We start from the raw sequence: 14,516 nt of genomic DNA on the forward strand, positions 1-14,516 counted from the left end.
GGGAAGCTGAGTGTTGCTTTGTGGGTGCCAGGTCCGTGGTGCCATTTCTCTGTAAATGGCTAGTGCACATCACAGCAACTCCTACGTTGAGCGTCTGCCCCCTGGTGGTCAGTGCGCATCATAGCAACTGGTCAGACGGTTGGACACTTAGCATATTAGCCTTTTATATACTAGTATATAGACTAGAGGCCCGGTGCACGAATTCATGCACAGGTGGGGTCCGGCTGGCCCAGCTGGGGAGGGGGAGACGCAAGCGGTAGGCCTGCCCCGCCCCCAGTAGAAGTGGGGGGGCCAATTGGGGTGAGTCAGTGAAGGGGAGGGGCCATGGGTGGTTGGCTGGATGGCCCCACCCCCGATTGGGGTGGGAGTTTATTGAGGTTGGGGCCGGCCAGGGGGAGGGACTGTGGGCAGTTGGCCAGCTGGCCCCATCCCCAATCAGGGTGGGGGAACCCCCAGGCTGGCCGGGGGGGGGGGCTGCAGAAGTTTGGGGAGGCCAATAGGGGTCCCAATCAGGCCAGTTGGCTGCTGCAGTGAGTGTCATAGCGACTGGTCGTTCCGTCATTCTGGTCACTGGGCTTTTATATATATAGATTATTGTCTATATTTTCTGTGCTGTACTTTACAGCCCCGTGACTATTCTATACCTGCTAATTTGTACTTCTTTTTTTTTAATTCTTATTGTTAAAAAGTATTACATATGTCCACTTTATCCCCCATTGTCCTCTGCCAGCCCACCCCCATTCCCCAGCCCAGGCCTTCACCATCCCCCTATTGTCTGTGTCCGTTGGTTATGGTTATGTGCATACAAGTTCTTTGGTTGATCTCTTACCCCACCCCCCTGCCCTCTGTCCATCAACTGTCTCTCTTTTTCTAAAAAATAAGGTAGTTTTTTGTTTTAAACCAGCGGTCGCCAACCGGTGGTCCGCAGACCACTGGTGGTCTGTGAGGTCTGAAAGGTTGGCAGCTGCTGATTTAAGGAAACCTTTGGAGCAGCGTTCACCAACTGGTGGTCCACGGGGTCCAAAAGGCTGGCAACCACTGTTCTAAACTATTTTTCTGTCACTGTGAAGCATTGCCATAGAAAAATTTGAGAAGGTATAGCTTCTAATGAAGATTACCATGAATTATAGTAGCCTAGGACTCATACATTTGAATAATTCCTTTTGTGGAGTTGGTGAGGCAATTATTGACTGAATATGGGATATATAATGAAGACATACTATTTTTTACCCGTCTGATTGCTACATATTTGGAAATGTAGTAATATCAAATGTTGACAAGGGTGCAGGAAAACAAGCACTCGTATACGTAGCTGGCAAGAGTGTAAATTGGAACAGCCACTTTGGAAGACAATTTGGCAGTATCTATTGAAATTGAAAATGTGTACCCGCCATGATCCTGTAATTCCACTTTCTCTACCCTAGAAAAACCTTGCACATGTGCACAAGGCATGTACTAGTATAAGAATATTTAATTATGGAAAAAAAAACAGGATGAGATAGATCTATATAAGCACTGATATAAATAAATCTCCAAGACCAGGTTTTAAAAAAGGCAAGTTACAGAATAATATATACATAAAGTGTAATTCTACTTATCTGTAATACATTGTAATAGGTACACACAGATACATATATGCACATTTGTGTGTATATACTTTATATATTATCTATTGACATATAGTATACTAGACATTTTCTACAGTATATTTATTAATTACATATATAGTTTATGCACTTACATATATGTGTAAATAATTAGACTATGTAAACATCTAGAAAAATATTTGAAAAGTCTGGATTAAGCCGATAACAGTGGTTACTTCTGGAGAGGGGACTGGAATTTTGGCAGGGGTGGGGCAGTCATGGAGACTTGCCCTTTATATGTTTTATCTGGACCTTTTTTTTACAAGAATGTGTTCATGTGTTAGTTCTATAAATATACACACACACATACACATACATTATTGCCAGTTTAAATATGCAGGGTAACTATAAAACAGTGAGATGGATTTTTGTTGGTTATACAGAAGTGGCTCAGTATATTTTGTGGAAAACAGCTCTTGCCAATTTAGAAAGCTTGTTTGATAAAACCCCACCTAACCTGCCTCTGCTTCTTTGTGTGATTTCACTACTGGTCTAAGGCCTGCTTATAATCTTCTTGGCTGTCAACCACTCAGTCACCTATTTTCCTCTCATCTTTTTTAGTTATGATAACAGGAAAGAATCTGTTCATTGGGTTTTCCCAATCTTGAAAATTACCAAACTTAACTTTCTAGAATTGGTTTCCTAAATGCATGCAGAACTACAGTTGCTACTGAATACTAGTACATATGTTTGAAAGTTCTGAATATAAGGATGTTTGTGCACCCCTTTACAGTTTACAAAATGTCTACTTTTTTGTCTTATTTATCTTTCCAACAACCCTGTGAGGTAAATGTTGTTACCTGTTTATATAGATAGGGAAATGCTTGGTGGCCCCCACGACCACGCCCAGGTTTGACAATTCTCCAAGGAGGACTCACAGGACACAGCATATAGTCATACTCACAGCTAAGATTTATTACAGTGAAAGGACACAAAGCAAAATCAGCAAAGGGAAAAGGCACATGGGGCAAAATCTCAAGGAAACCAGGTACAAGCTTCTAAGAATCTTCTCCCAGTGGAATCACCCAGTATGTGCCTACTTTTTCCAGCAATGGGTTGTGACAACACGTGTGAAATGTCTATCAGGGAGGTTCCACTGAGCGTAGGAATCCAGGGATTTTACCAGGGGTCATTTATATAAGTGTTCTCTGCCTAGCACATATCAAAATTCTAAACTCCCAGAAGGAAAGCATGTATTTAGAATAAATTATATTTTTTGAACAGTTTAGGCATAGCGAGCCACTCATTAGTTAGAGAATGGTGGAAACTCTACCCAAATCCAAGTTTCCAGACATGAGCCATGGGCTAGTCTTACAAGCAGGCCTTTTAAAAGATAGTAGTCTGCCTGCGTGGCTCAGTGGTTGAGCATCAACCTATGAACCAGGAGGTCATGGTTCCATTCCTGGTCAGGGCACATGCCCAGGTTTCGGGTTCAATCCCTAGTGTGGGGTGCAGGAGGCAGCTGATAAATGATTCTCTCTCATCACTGATGTTTCTATCTCTCTCTCCCTCTCCTTTCCTCTCTGATGTCAATAAAAATATATTTAAAAAATAAAGATAGTAGCTTCATGCCTGCTATATTAATTCTATTCTGCACAAAAACTAAGGCGAAAAGAAATGAAGTTACTTTCCTTAAGATATTTAGATAGTAAGTGCTAGAATCAAGTCTTAAGCCCAGCCTTTTGGTCCAAGTCCATACTTTTCCCACTACATGACATTAATCTCCATCAAATCAAGTACAAATGTTTTTAGTATGCAATTGAAGTGGTGAAATTGAGTGCATAGTTTCTTAAACGTGGAATGTTCAAATGATTTTCTTCCTTTGCCTTTAATCTCTTCTTTCTCTCTGACCTATAACATTTGTAGGATAACATTAAAAATCTAGAATTGGAAGTCATCAATCTGCAAAAGGAAAAGGAAGAATTGGTTCTTGAACTTCAGACAACAAAAAAGGATATCAACCAAGCCAAGTAAGAATAAAGTCAATAAATATCATATCAAATTTCCTACTATGTATGAGGAGCTGTGGAGGAAGTAGAGAAGTAAAAGAGCCATATCCTGCACCCACAAATTTTAAACTTAGTTGTGGAGGAGAGACCTAAGCAAAAGAAAAGTTATTTAATTGAGGTTTTTAATAACATCTCATGATGACAATAAAAGAATGCTGTAACCCAACACAGCACATGATTAGTAGCCACATAAATTTCTTAGGCAATAATTGCTTTAAGAGTTCAGAGGCAGGAGATATCAGTTTAGGCTGGTATGATCAAGGAAGGCTTTACAAGAAGTTAGCATTTGAGCTGGATTTTGAAAAATTATCAGACCTACCAGACGGCAACAATTTATCCCTGCACTGATGGTAAATTAGTTTGTGAATAGAATTAATGTCCAGGCTAGTAAATGAAAAACCAATCCAGCTATTTCTTAGTTAAGAATAAAACCAAGATAGATAACCAGAATACCCTTCTCTCCCTCAAACTTCTGCCTTATTGGCTATTCTATCTTCTTTTTACTCAGTGACTGTTATATCTTTCTATTGAGTCTAAAGGTAATGTTTTTAAAAGTTATGCTAAATGTTTACTTTCTATCTCATACTTATGAGAATTATTTCTTACAGCTAAAGTGAAGTGAAATGGCTTCAAAGAACCATCCTTTTAACACATAGTGGTATGGGGGTTGGCGTGTATTGAGGCAATTGCATTGTTATATACTCAAAAAAAATTGTTCTTTGACTCTGTATTAAGGCCCCATTATTAAGGCAGTTTTGATTGTTTGGGTGGTATTCATATTTAAAGATGGCTATGTGACGGCCACCTATTTTATATGTATCAGGGTTGTGAGCCTGGGAGTCTAACATTGTGTCTTTTGAAGTCAGGCTTTGCTGTTTCTAGTCTTCATTTCTACAACATCTGTGTTTAGGTTGAGTGAGCGCCGCCGCAAACGTCTCCAGGAGCTAGAGGGTCAAATAGCTGATCTAAAGAAGAAACTGAATGAACAGTCCAAACTTCTGAAGCTGAAAGAATCCACAGAGTGTACCATCTCCAAACTGAACCAGGAGATACGGGTATTAAACTCTATCCATGCATTTTATCCTACTGAAACTTATAAGCATAAGTGTTCTATATGGAATTATACTATAGAGGTGTTTTCATGTGAGAGAGTACCAGGCAGGGTCATCATTTCAAGTGTGTGAATCTCCACAAAAGTTCCTTTTGCAGAACATTGTTCTAGTGGACGTCTCGAATCTGAATAACAAAACCCTTCTTTGACATTCAGAGTTTAATGTTAGATTCTCTGAAACCAAAGGGCAAAAAGTACCTTAATATTTAGTGGTAATATCCTGACCACCTTCCATGATCATGTGGAATAATTTTGTAAAGTAGTTGCAAAATGACAGACACCTAGAGAAAATTTTCAGCTATTGAATATTCAAACTTATCTGCAAAGTAGTTGCTTCAGGCTACTTGTACTAAAACCTTTAGATATAATGGTTGCTAGGTGGATTTGTTCTTGAGGATTAGTAGATATTTCCTTGAAACTTCATTTATATAGCATGAATTTAGGACTGGATTTAGCTTGTAGGTACATTTTTGGTTTTATTGCTTCAGAGTGTTTATTTGTGTAGTCTATACTCAGAGAACCTGTGCAAGCACAGCAAGGGGTATGATAAGCTTAATCATAAAATCTATTGGCGGCTTTCTCAGCTTAGTTTTCTCTCTTAATGGTTAGTCTGTCCATATGCACATCAACCTAGAGTAAATGCAGATGACTAATACTTGTACTGGTTTTTGTTTTTATAGGTGATGAAAAACCAACGGGTACAGTTAATGCGTCAGATGAAAGAGGATGCTGAGAAATTTAGACAATGGAAGCAACAAAAAGACAAAGAAGTAATCCAATTAAAAGAACGGGTAAGTGCCAGAGGGAAGGGGTACAGAAGCTGGGTGGATGTGGGCAAAGGGGTGGGGGAATGGGGACATCTGTAATAATGTTAACAATAAATATAAAGTTAAAAAAAAAGAATAGATAAGTATACTCCTCAAAGGTAATAAACCCTTCTCTAGGCTGACTGACATGAAATCTTTTTTTTTATTTTAAATAATTGGTGTCTCCAAAAATGTGACACATTCATGAATTTAACAGCTATTTATTAAATGTCTACTGGGTGCAAGGTATTATCCACTATATATACCTTGGAAAATATAAAGATGAGTGGTATATGAACTCTGCCCTTGAAGCCTGGTATAAGGGGAATGTGAGACATAAACATGGTTTTCACCAATATAAAGAATAAAGAGATCTGTGCTTTACAAATGGTCTAAAACAGCGGTCACCAACCTTTTGGACCTCACAGACCACAAGTGGTCTGCGGACCACCGGTTGGCAACCGCTGGTCTAAAACACCAAAGTAATTAAGAAAGGGAAGCACACTTCTAGTCGGAGTGAAAAGACAATAGGTGAACAACCCTTGAATAATAGGGAGGATTTTGTTAGAGATAAATGCAGGCATTCCAGATAGATGGGACAGCAGGAAATGACAACTTTGTAGGTATATTCAAGGCATGACTAATGGTCCAGGTGGAATAGTAGTAGAAAATTCTATTGGAAAGACAAATTGAAGCTGAATTGTTAAAGATCCAAGAAGTTTGAACTTTATTTTGTTAGCAGAGTAAAGATTTTTAAGGTTTTTGAGAAACAATGTGATATTAGCAAAATACTGCTTTAGAAAGATACATCTGGGAGTAATGTGTAGAACAAACTGAAGTATTGATAAATCGGAAGCCAGAACACAAGTTAAGACATTATATCATCCCGAAAGATAGTAAGGGCCCAAATTAGAATAGTAGCAGCATTCTTGGAAAGCACACTGGAAAAGACATTGATTTGGAGAAATTTTTAGAATTGGCCAGAATGTGATACGTTGGGTCAAGAAATAAGATTAGAAATACTTTCAGAATGGTAGATAGCATGAGGAGTTTTGTGGACTCAGTGAAAGAAGCACAGCTAATAAAGTTTATAAAAACAACTATTTATAAGGTCTGGAAATTGTCCTAAGGGTATAAACCAAATAAACAATTATTCAAGGAACTCTACTAAATCTCAGTAAGAATAGCAAGAGTCTGTGGCATTTGAGCCATAACCAACTCCCTCCCCCGACCCTCCAGTTTCCATTCTATGGCTATTGTTTCTTCTGTTTCATTGCCTTCAGCTCCATGTTACTACACCTCTGTTTCAGGCAACAGCAGCTAAGAAGTCTGTGTATCCCTTTTTCCACCTAGTCCTCATGTATAGGGTGGAAACTCTGCCGCTGATGCAGAAAGCCAGTAATACTGGGGCCTGATTGTCCCAACCCATCTAACCATAGTATGTCACTTCCATGTCAGGAGAGGCAAGCCAAGAAAAATAGAGTCTAGTGCCCCAGCCCAGCATCCAACTCAGAACAGAAATGTTGCTCTAAGAAGTAGGATGCTGTGTCTGCCTCCAGATCCTGAGCTATGGTACCAAGGTTCTGCCCAGGGAGAAAGGCTGGCCATAGGAACAGCCATAGGAATCCTGCCTTCCATAAGGGTACTGGCTTTATTTAGGGAAGTTAAAATCTGAAGGTGTTATCAACCAAGAATCTTATAGAGAGCAAAGTTTTCTTTCAAAAATAATGGCATTCCCAGATAAACAGAAGCCAGATACATTTGTTTTTAGAAGATCTACGTTACAAGAAATACTTAAAAGAACTTCAGACTGAAGCAAGTGATACAGTAATTTGAATCTGTACACGCACACAAAAACAAAGAGTGCCAATATAGGCATTGCATAGGTAATTCTAAAAGTATAATTATACTAGAGGCCCTGTGCACTAAATTCGTACATGGGGGTGGGGGGTCTGTCCCTCAGCCCAGCCTGCACCCTCTCCAATCTGGGACCCCTCGAGGGATGTCCAACTGCCCATTTAGGCAGTGGGATCGGGCCTAAATGGGCGGTCGGACATCCCTCTCACAATCCAGGACTGCTCGCTCCCAACTGCTCACCTGCCTGCCTTCCTGATTACCCCTAACCGCTTCTGCCTGCCAGCCTGATCACCCCCTAACAACTCCCCCGCCAGCCTGATTGATGCCTAACTGCTCCCCTGCCAGCCCAATTGATGCCTAACTGCTCCCCTGCCGGCCCGATTGCCCCTAACTGCCCTCCCCTGCAGGCCTGGTCCCCCCCAACTGCCCTCTCCTGCCAACCCAGTCACCCCTAATTGGCCCTCCCCTGCCAGCCTCATTGCCCCTAACTGCTCTCCCCTGCAGGCCTGGGTCCCCCCACAACTGCCCTTCCCTGCAGGCCTGGTCGCCCCCAACCTCCCTCCTCTGCCGTCCTGGTCACCCCTAACTGCCCTCCCCTGCAGGTTTGATCAGCCCCAACTGCCCTCCCCTGCTGGCCATCTTGTGGCGGCCATCTTGTGTCCACATGGTGGCAGCCATCTTGTGTGTTGGAGTGATGGTCAATTTGCATATTACTCTTTCATTAGATAGGATAATTATAATAATGTATTTTGGGTTATATATTGACTAAAAATGCATAACAATATAACACAAAAAAGGAAGAGAGAACAGAGCAATACAGGAATAACATTTCTATACCTCACTGGAATTAAGTTAATAGAAATCTGAAGTAGATTCTGATAAGATATTTATTATAAGCACTAGAGCAATCATTAAGAATGTAACTCAAGCCCTAGCTGGTTTTGCTCAATGGATAGAGCATCACTCTGCCGACTGAAGAGTCCCGGGTTCGATTCCAATCAAAGGCACATGCCCGGGTTGCAGACTCGATCCCTAGTAGGGGGCATGCAAGAGGCAGCCGATCAATGATTCTCTCTCATCATTGATGTTTCTATCTCTCCTTCTCCCTTCCTCTCTGAAATTAAAAAAAAAGAATGTAACTCAAAAATATAGTGAAATAATCATTAAACTAATTACTATGCTATACTACAAATTATTTATACTAGTATTCCCTTAATGTAAAAGAAAGCAGTAAAGGCAGAATAAAGGAACAAAAAAGATAAAAGATAGAGGAAGGAGAGTCAAGATGGCAGTGTAGGTAAATGTGGTACTCACCTCCTCCCACAACCACATCACAATTACAGCTAAAATAAAGTACACCCATCATTCATAATTGCCTGAAATTCGGCTGAATGGAAGCCCTACAACTGGAGAATTAAAGAAGCCACATTGTGACTGGTAGGAGAGGTGGAGGCACAGAACAGGCTGGTCCTGACACCCATGTGTGGCGTGTTTTTAATCAGGAGGGATATCTTGGTGACAGAGGTCCCCCATGAGGAGCAAGAAGTTCCATCCCAACACCAGACCCCTCAGCCTAGGGTTCCAGTGCAGGGAAAAGAAGTCCCCATAACTTTGGGCTGTAAAAACCAGTGGGGATTGAGGCTGAGGGAGATGAAGGGCTGCTAAGATTCCCAGGCAGGTCCTCTTAAAGGGTCCATGCACAGACTTACTAGGCCTCACTGTCTCTGAGCTCCAGTGCTGGGGCATTAGCTTGAAAGGATGAGGAACATACAGGAAAGAACTAAATTGTCTGGCATCTGGGCAGGAACTGGTGGGCAACTTTCTCCCAGAAGAAATGCTGGCAGAGGTCATTGTTCCATTACAGAGACCTCCCCACCACAGAGCTGACTGGCAGGTGCCAGATCTGAGTCTTCATCAACCTGGCCCACACAGTTTGCCCAACCCTGGTGATTCCCTGAGACCCCACCCCACCCATTTTGCATCCCCACCCAAACTGTTTTCTGTGGCTTTTCCATGTGAATGGCTTGTCCTGGCTCAGGCTTCAGACTTTTCTAAAATCTCTCAAACAAGTAGCAGCTGACTTCAGTGTGCCCCATACCTCTCGATAAGTGGCCACAGGCCTGACTAGCAGCAGTCTGCCAAGATTCACAGCTTGGCTTCTCCTGGGCACCTCCAACCCTAACACAAGTAGCAGCCACCTGTAGATTGCTCTGTAGCTCGTGCCAGGTGGCCCAAGGCAGAACACAGAGAGTAGCTGACTTTGCACCTCCCAGGAGGCCCCAGAGCCAGTGCACCAAGTGATCAGCTTCAGACCACACACCCTTCAGATTATAACCCTACCACATCTAAAAACAACACACTAAAGGGGCAGACTCAATGAGCACCAAAGCCCCACTGAAGTAAGTCCTGCTCCATAGGGGCTCTTCGACTATAGTCACAACTGGTAATAACAGCCAATTGGCCTGAGATGAGGGGTTCAATCCCTCCCAGTGATACCAACAGCAATCAAGGCTCAACTACAACAGGACGGTGCACACAGTCCACACAGGGGTGTACCTAGAGCCCAGCTTAGGGGATTGGGGAAGCTGAGCCACTGGGTCCTACAGTACACCTACTACACAAGGCCACTCTACCAATTCCAGGAGACATAGCAGCTCTACCTAATACATAGAAACAAATACAGGGAAGCAGCCAAAATGTGGAGACAAATAAATATGTCACAGATGAAAGAACAGAAGAAATCTCTAGAAAAAACACCTAAGTAAAACAGAAACAAGCAAACTACTAGATAGAGTTCAAAACAATGGTTATAAGGTGCTTAAGGAACTTAATGAAAGCTTCAAGGGACTTAGTGAGAATTTACAGGGAATCTACAGTAGAATAGAGGATGTCGAGAATCAAATCAGTGGTTTAGAATATGAGGAAGCAAAAAACACCCAAGCAGAAGAGCAAAAAGTAAAAAGAACCCAAAAATATGAAGATAGTGTTAGGAGCTTCTGGGACAACTTCAAGTGTACCAACGTTCTCATGGGCAGGGAGGGGGGAGGGGCTGAAAGAGAAGAGAGGTAGCAAGAAATTCAAAATCTATTTGAAAAAATAATGAGAGAAAACTTAACCTACTGGGTGAAAGAAATAGACTTACAAGTCCAGGAAGCACAGAGAGTCCCAAACATGATGAACCCAAAGAGGCCTACACCAGGACATATAATTAAAATGCCAAAGGTTAAAGACAAAGAGAGAATCTTAAAAGCAGCAGGAGAAAAGCAGTTAGTTACCTACAAGGGAGCACCCATATGACTGTCAGCTGATTTCTCAACATAAACTTTACAGGTCAGAAGGTAGTGGCAAAAAAATATTCAAAGTGATGAAAAGCAAGTATCTACAACCAAGATTACTCTGACCAGCAAAGCTATCATTTAGAATTGAAGGTCAGATAAAGAGCTTCACAGTCAAGAAAAAGCTAAAGGAGTTCATGACCACGCAATCAGTATTACATGAAATATTAAAGGGTCTTTTTGAAGAAGAAGGAGGGAGAGGGGGAAAAGGAAGAAGAAAGTAGAACAAAAATATGAACAATAAAATGTCAGTAAATACATATCTATAAATAATTCAATCTAAAAATCAAAATAAATGAACAAAGAATCTAATGAACAAAATAAACGAATGAATGAAAAAGAACAAATTGTGATGAATCTCAGAGTGATGGGGGGGGGGTGCAAGCGGGAGGATATTAACCAAAGAACTTACATGCATTTATATATTATCCATGGACACAGACAATAGGGTAGTGAACTGCTGGGGTGAGGTGGGATCCAGGTGGATGGGGCAATGCGGGGGAAGGGGAAATCTATAATATTTTCAACAATAAAGATTTTTTAAATAAAAATAAAATTAAAAGAGGAAATTACAAACAAAAAGATAAAAGAAAACAAAATATAAACTCAAAAACATAAATCTGGTCATGTCAGTAGCATAATTTGAATAGATTAAACAATCTCTTCAAAAGGCAGAGATTGTTAGACTGAATTAAAAAATCAAGATCTATTAATATATACTATATACAGAAGACACATAATGAATTCAAAAATATTATGTGAGGCCAGTATTTTCTCTGATACCAAAACCATACAAAGACATTCTAAGAAAAGAAAACCACAGACCAACATCTCATGAATATAGATCAATCCAGCAACATATAAAAAGATGATCCACCATGACGAAGTAAGGTCCAAAAAAAAAAAAATGCAAGGCTTCTTTAACATCTGAAAATCAATTAATGTAATACACCTTATTATTAGAGTTAAGGATCATGTTAATAGACACAAAAGAAACATTTGATAAAATCCTTTAATAATTAACACACTCAAAAAACAAGTAGAAAGGAACTTCCTCAACCTAATAAAAAGGCATTCATGAAAACCCTGCAACTAGCATCATACTTAATGATAAAAGACAGAATACTTTTCACCCTAAGATCAGGAACAAGACAATGATATCTGCTCTTGCCATTTTTATTCAATATTGTCTGGGAGGTTCTAGCCAGGACACTTAGGCAAGAAAAATATATAAAAAGCATCCAGATTGGAAAGGAAGAAGCAAAACTACCTCTGTTAAGAGGTGACAAAAAATCCTAGAAAATCTAAAAAACTATTAGAACTAATGCACGAGTTTAGCAAAGTTGCAGTGTGTAAGTTCAATGTGTGAAAATCAGATTTTTTTTAAACACTAGCAACTAACAATTTAAAAAATGAAATTAAGAAAACAATTCCATTTATAAAAGCATCAATAAGAATAAAATACATGGGAATAAACTTAACAAAACAGTTGTAAGACCTAGACATTAACAACTACAACACATCATTGAATTAATTAAAGATCTAAATGGAAAGATAACCCATGGTCATGGATGGGAAAACTTCATATTCTTAAGATGGAATACTCCCTAGATTGATGTACACCTTCACAATCCCAATCTAAATTCCACCTGACTTGTTTGCAGAAACTCACATTCTGATCCTAAAATTCATATGTAAATACAAGTGACCCAGAATAGTCATAATAATTTTGAAAGACAAGAATAAATTTGGAGAAGTCACATCTATCACCCTTTTGTTAGTGTGTTGAAAATACTTTATACTCTCTTAGCAAATTTTAACTAATGCAATATAGTATTATTAACTATAGTCACTAAGCTATACATAGATCCCCAGAACTTGTTTATCTTATAACTGAAATTTGTACCCTTTGACTAACCTTTTCCCTATCCCCCAGTCCCTGGTACCACTATTCTACTCTCTGGTTCTATGAGTTCGACTTTTAGATTCCACATATAAGACATCATACAGTATTTGTCTTTCTTAGCCTAGTTTAAGTTGATCTGTATTGTTGCAAATGGCAGGGTTTCCTTCTTATTTATGACTGAATAATATTTCATTGTGTATATGTACCACATTTTCATTATCCATTCATCTTTTCAGATATCCCTTCAAGATACTGGTTTCATTTCCTTTGAATATATAACCAATAGTGGGATCGCTAGATTTTATAGTAGTTCTATTTTTAAAAATTTTTTTGTTAATCCTCACCAGATGATTTTTTTTATTGAGTTTTAGAGAGAGAGGGAGGGAAGGAGAGAGTGAGGGAGAGAGAGAGAGAGAGGGAGAGAGAGAAGGAGAGAGAGAGAGAGAGAGAGAGAGAGAGAGAGAGAGAGATTGATTGATTGATTGAGATTGGTTGGTTGCCTCCCACAAACGCCCGGACCAGGGCCAGGGATCAAACCTGTGATGCTTCAGGGTGGGCCAGTGCTCTAACCACTAAACATACCAGCCAGGGCCTATTTTAAATTTTTTGAGGAACCTCTTGTTTTCCATAATGACTATACCATTGAAATACTTTTTATTTATATTATAAGGTTTTATTTTATCTAGCTGTCTGTCTCATTTCTTCTCAGGACCGAAAGAGGCAATATGAACTGCTCAAACTCGAAAGAAACTTCCAGAAACAGTCTAATGTGCTTAGACGTAAAACTGAAGAGGTAAGAAATTCCAATCTGCTAGGTCAAGTGTATTGCTTAGATTCAGGCAAAGTAGTATCCCTTAAATGAGCCAGTGTCCTGAGAAACTAAGGATGCCAATCAGTATTCAACAACCAAGGATATGTTTTTATTGATTTTAGAGAGGATGAGAGAGAAAGAGAAACACTGATGTGAGAGAGAAACATCCATCAGTTACCTCCCATACACACCCCAACTGGGGATCAAACCTGCAACCCTTTGGTGTATGGGACAACATTCCAACCAACAGAGCCACCCAGCCAGGGCAGGGGATACCAGTCCTGACTAGCAATTCCGAAGTTTTGATTCCTGTTTCTATGTCATGAACTATGAGCAGATAACCTGATGAAGTGGTACTATCCAAATAAGGATTTTTTTTTCTAATTGGGCTTGCTTCTTTCTAAAAAGTCACAGAATAATATATATGTGACATTTCTATACACTTTCAAGCCTGCAGTACTTCCTTGAAATGTGTACCTCTCTTTTGGGCTCTAAAGCAGTAACTGTTGACCAGTATCTGCTTTAGAACCTAGGGGAAGTACACATTTGACATGGAGACCTATAAACTTGGTTCCTAGAGAAACTCAAACCATAGAATTTTTTATTTTTCTTTACTAATATGCTGAAAATTATAATGTTCTTCTTTTTACCTTTAAATTCAACATTACTGTGAACCGTTTTTATTTAGGCAGCAGCTGCCAACAAGAGGCTCAAGGATGCTCTCCAAAAACAACGGGAGGTCGCAGATAAGCGGAAAGAGACTCAGAGCCGTGAAATGGAAGGCACTGCAGCTCGAGTGAAGGTATGGACAGCTTGAATGGCCTTTTCTTTTTTGTATATTGGGTAAGGTGAACATGGGAAATAGTTCTCTTTTCATTTAGAAGTAAACTGCAAAATATGAAGGTCTGCCTGAAAGCCTTATTTCCTAAAGATATGAATATATGAATGGTTGTTAAAGACCAAAAGTAGAGAACCCTTTCTATCCCTACCCCTTTTGAGGTTCAGTTAATTTTTTGACTGTTCTGTTGCGGAATA

At 40.0% G+C, this 14,516-nt stretch overlaps 1 protein-coding gene across 4 annotated transcripts in view; it reads left to right on the top strand.

The window, feature by feature from the left end:
- Positions 1–14,516, top strand: part of KIF4A (kinesin family member 4A) — a 181,445-nt gene that overhangs the window by 122,212 nt on the left and 44,717 nt on the right. For all 4 annotated transcript variants that reach the window (XM_079764681.1, XM_079764683.1, XM_079764682.1 and 1 more), the window contains 5 exons: positions 3,513–3,616; positions 4,566–4,710; positions 5,447–5,557; positions 13,380–13,463; positions 14,170–14,283. In XM_079764681.1, the coding sequence (XP_079620807.1) occupies positions 3,513–3,616; positions 4,566–4,710; positions 5,447–5,557; positions 13,380–13,463; positions 14,170–14,283 (558 nt within the window). The remainder of the gene's footprint in view (positions 1–3,512; positions 3,617–4,565; positions 4,711–5,446; positions 5,558–13,379; positions 13,464–14,169; positions 14,284–14,516) is intronic.

Source organism: Cnephaeus nilssonii (genome assembly GCF_951640355.1).
Source record: "Cnephaeus nilssonii genome assembly, chromosome: X".
Lineage (NCBI taxonomy): Eukaryota > Metazoa > Chordata > Mammalia > Chiroptera > Vespertilionidae > Cnephaeus > Cnephaeus nilssonii.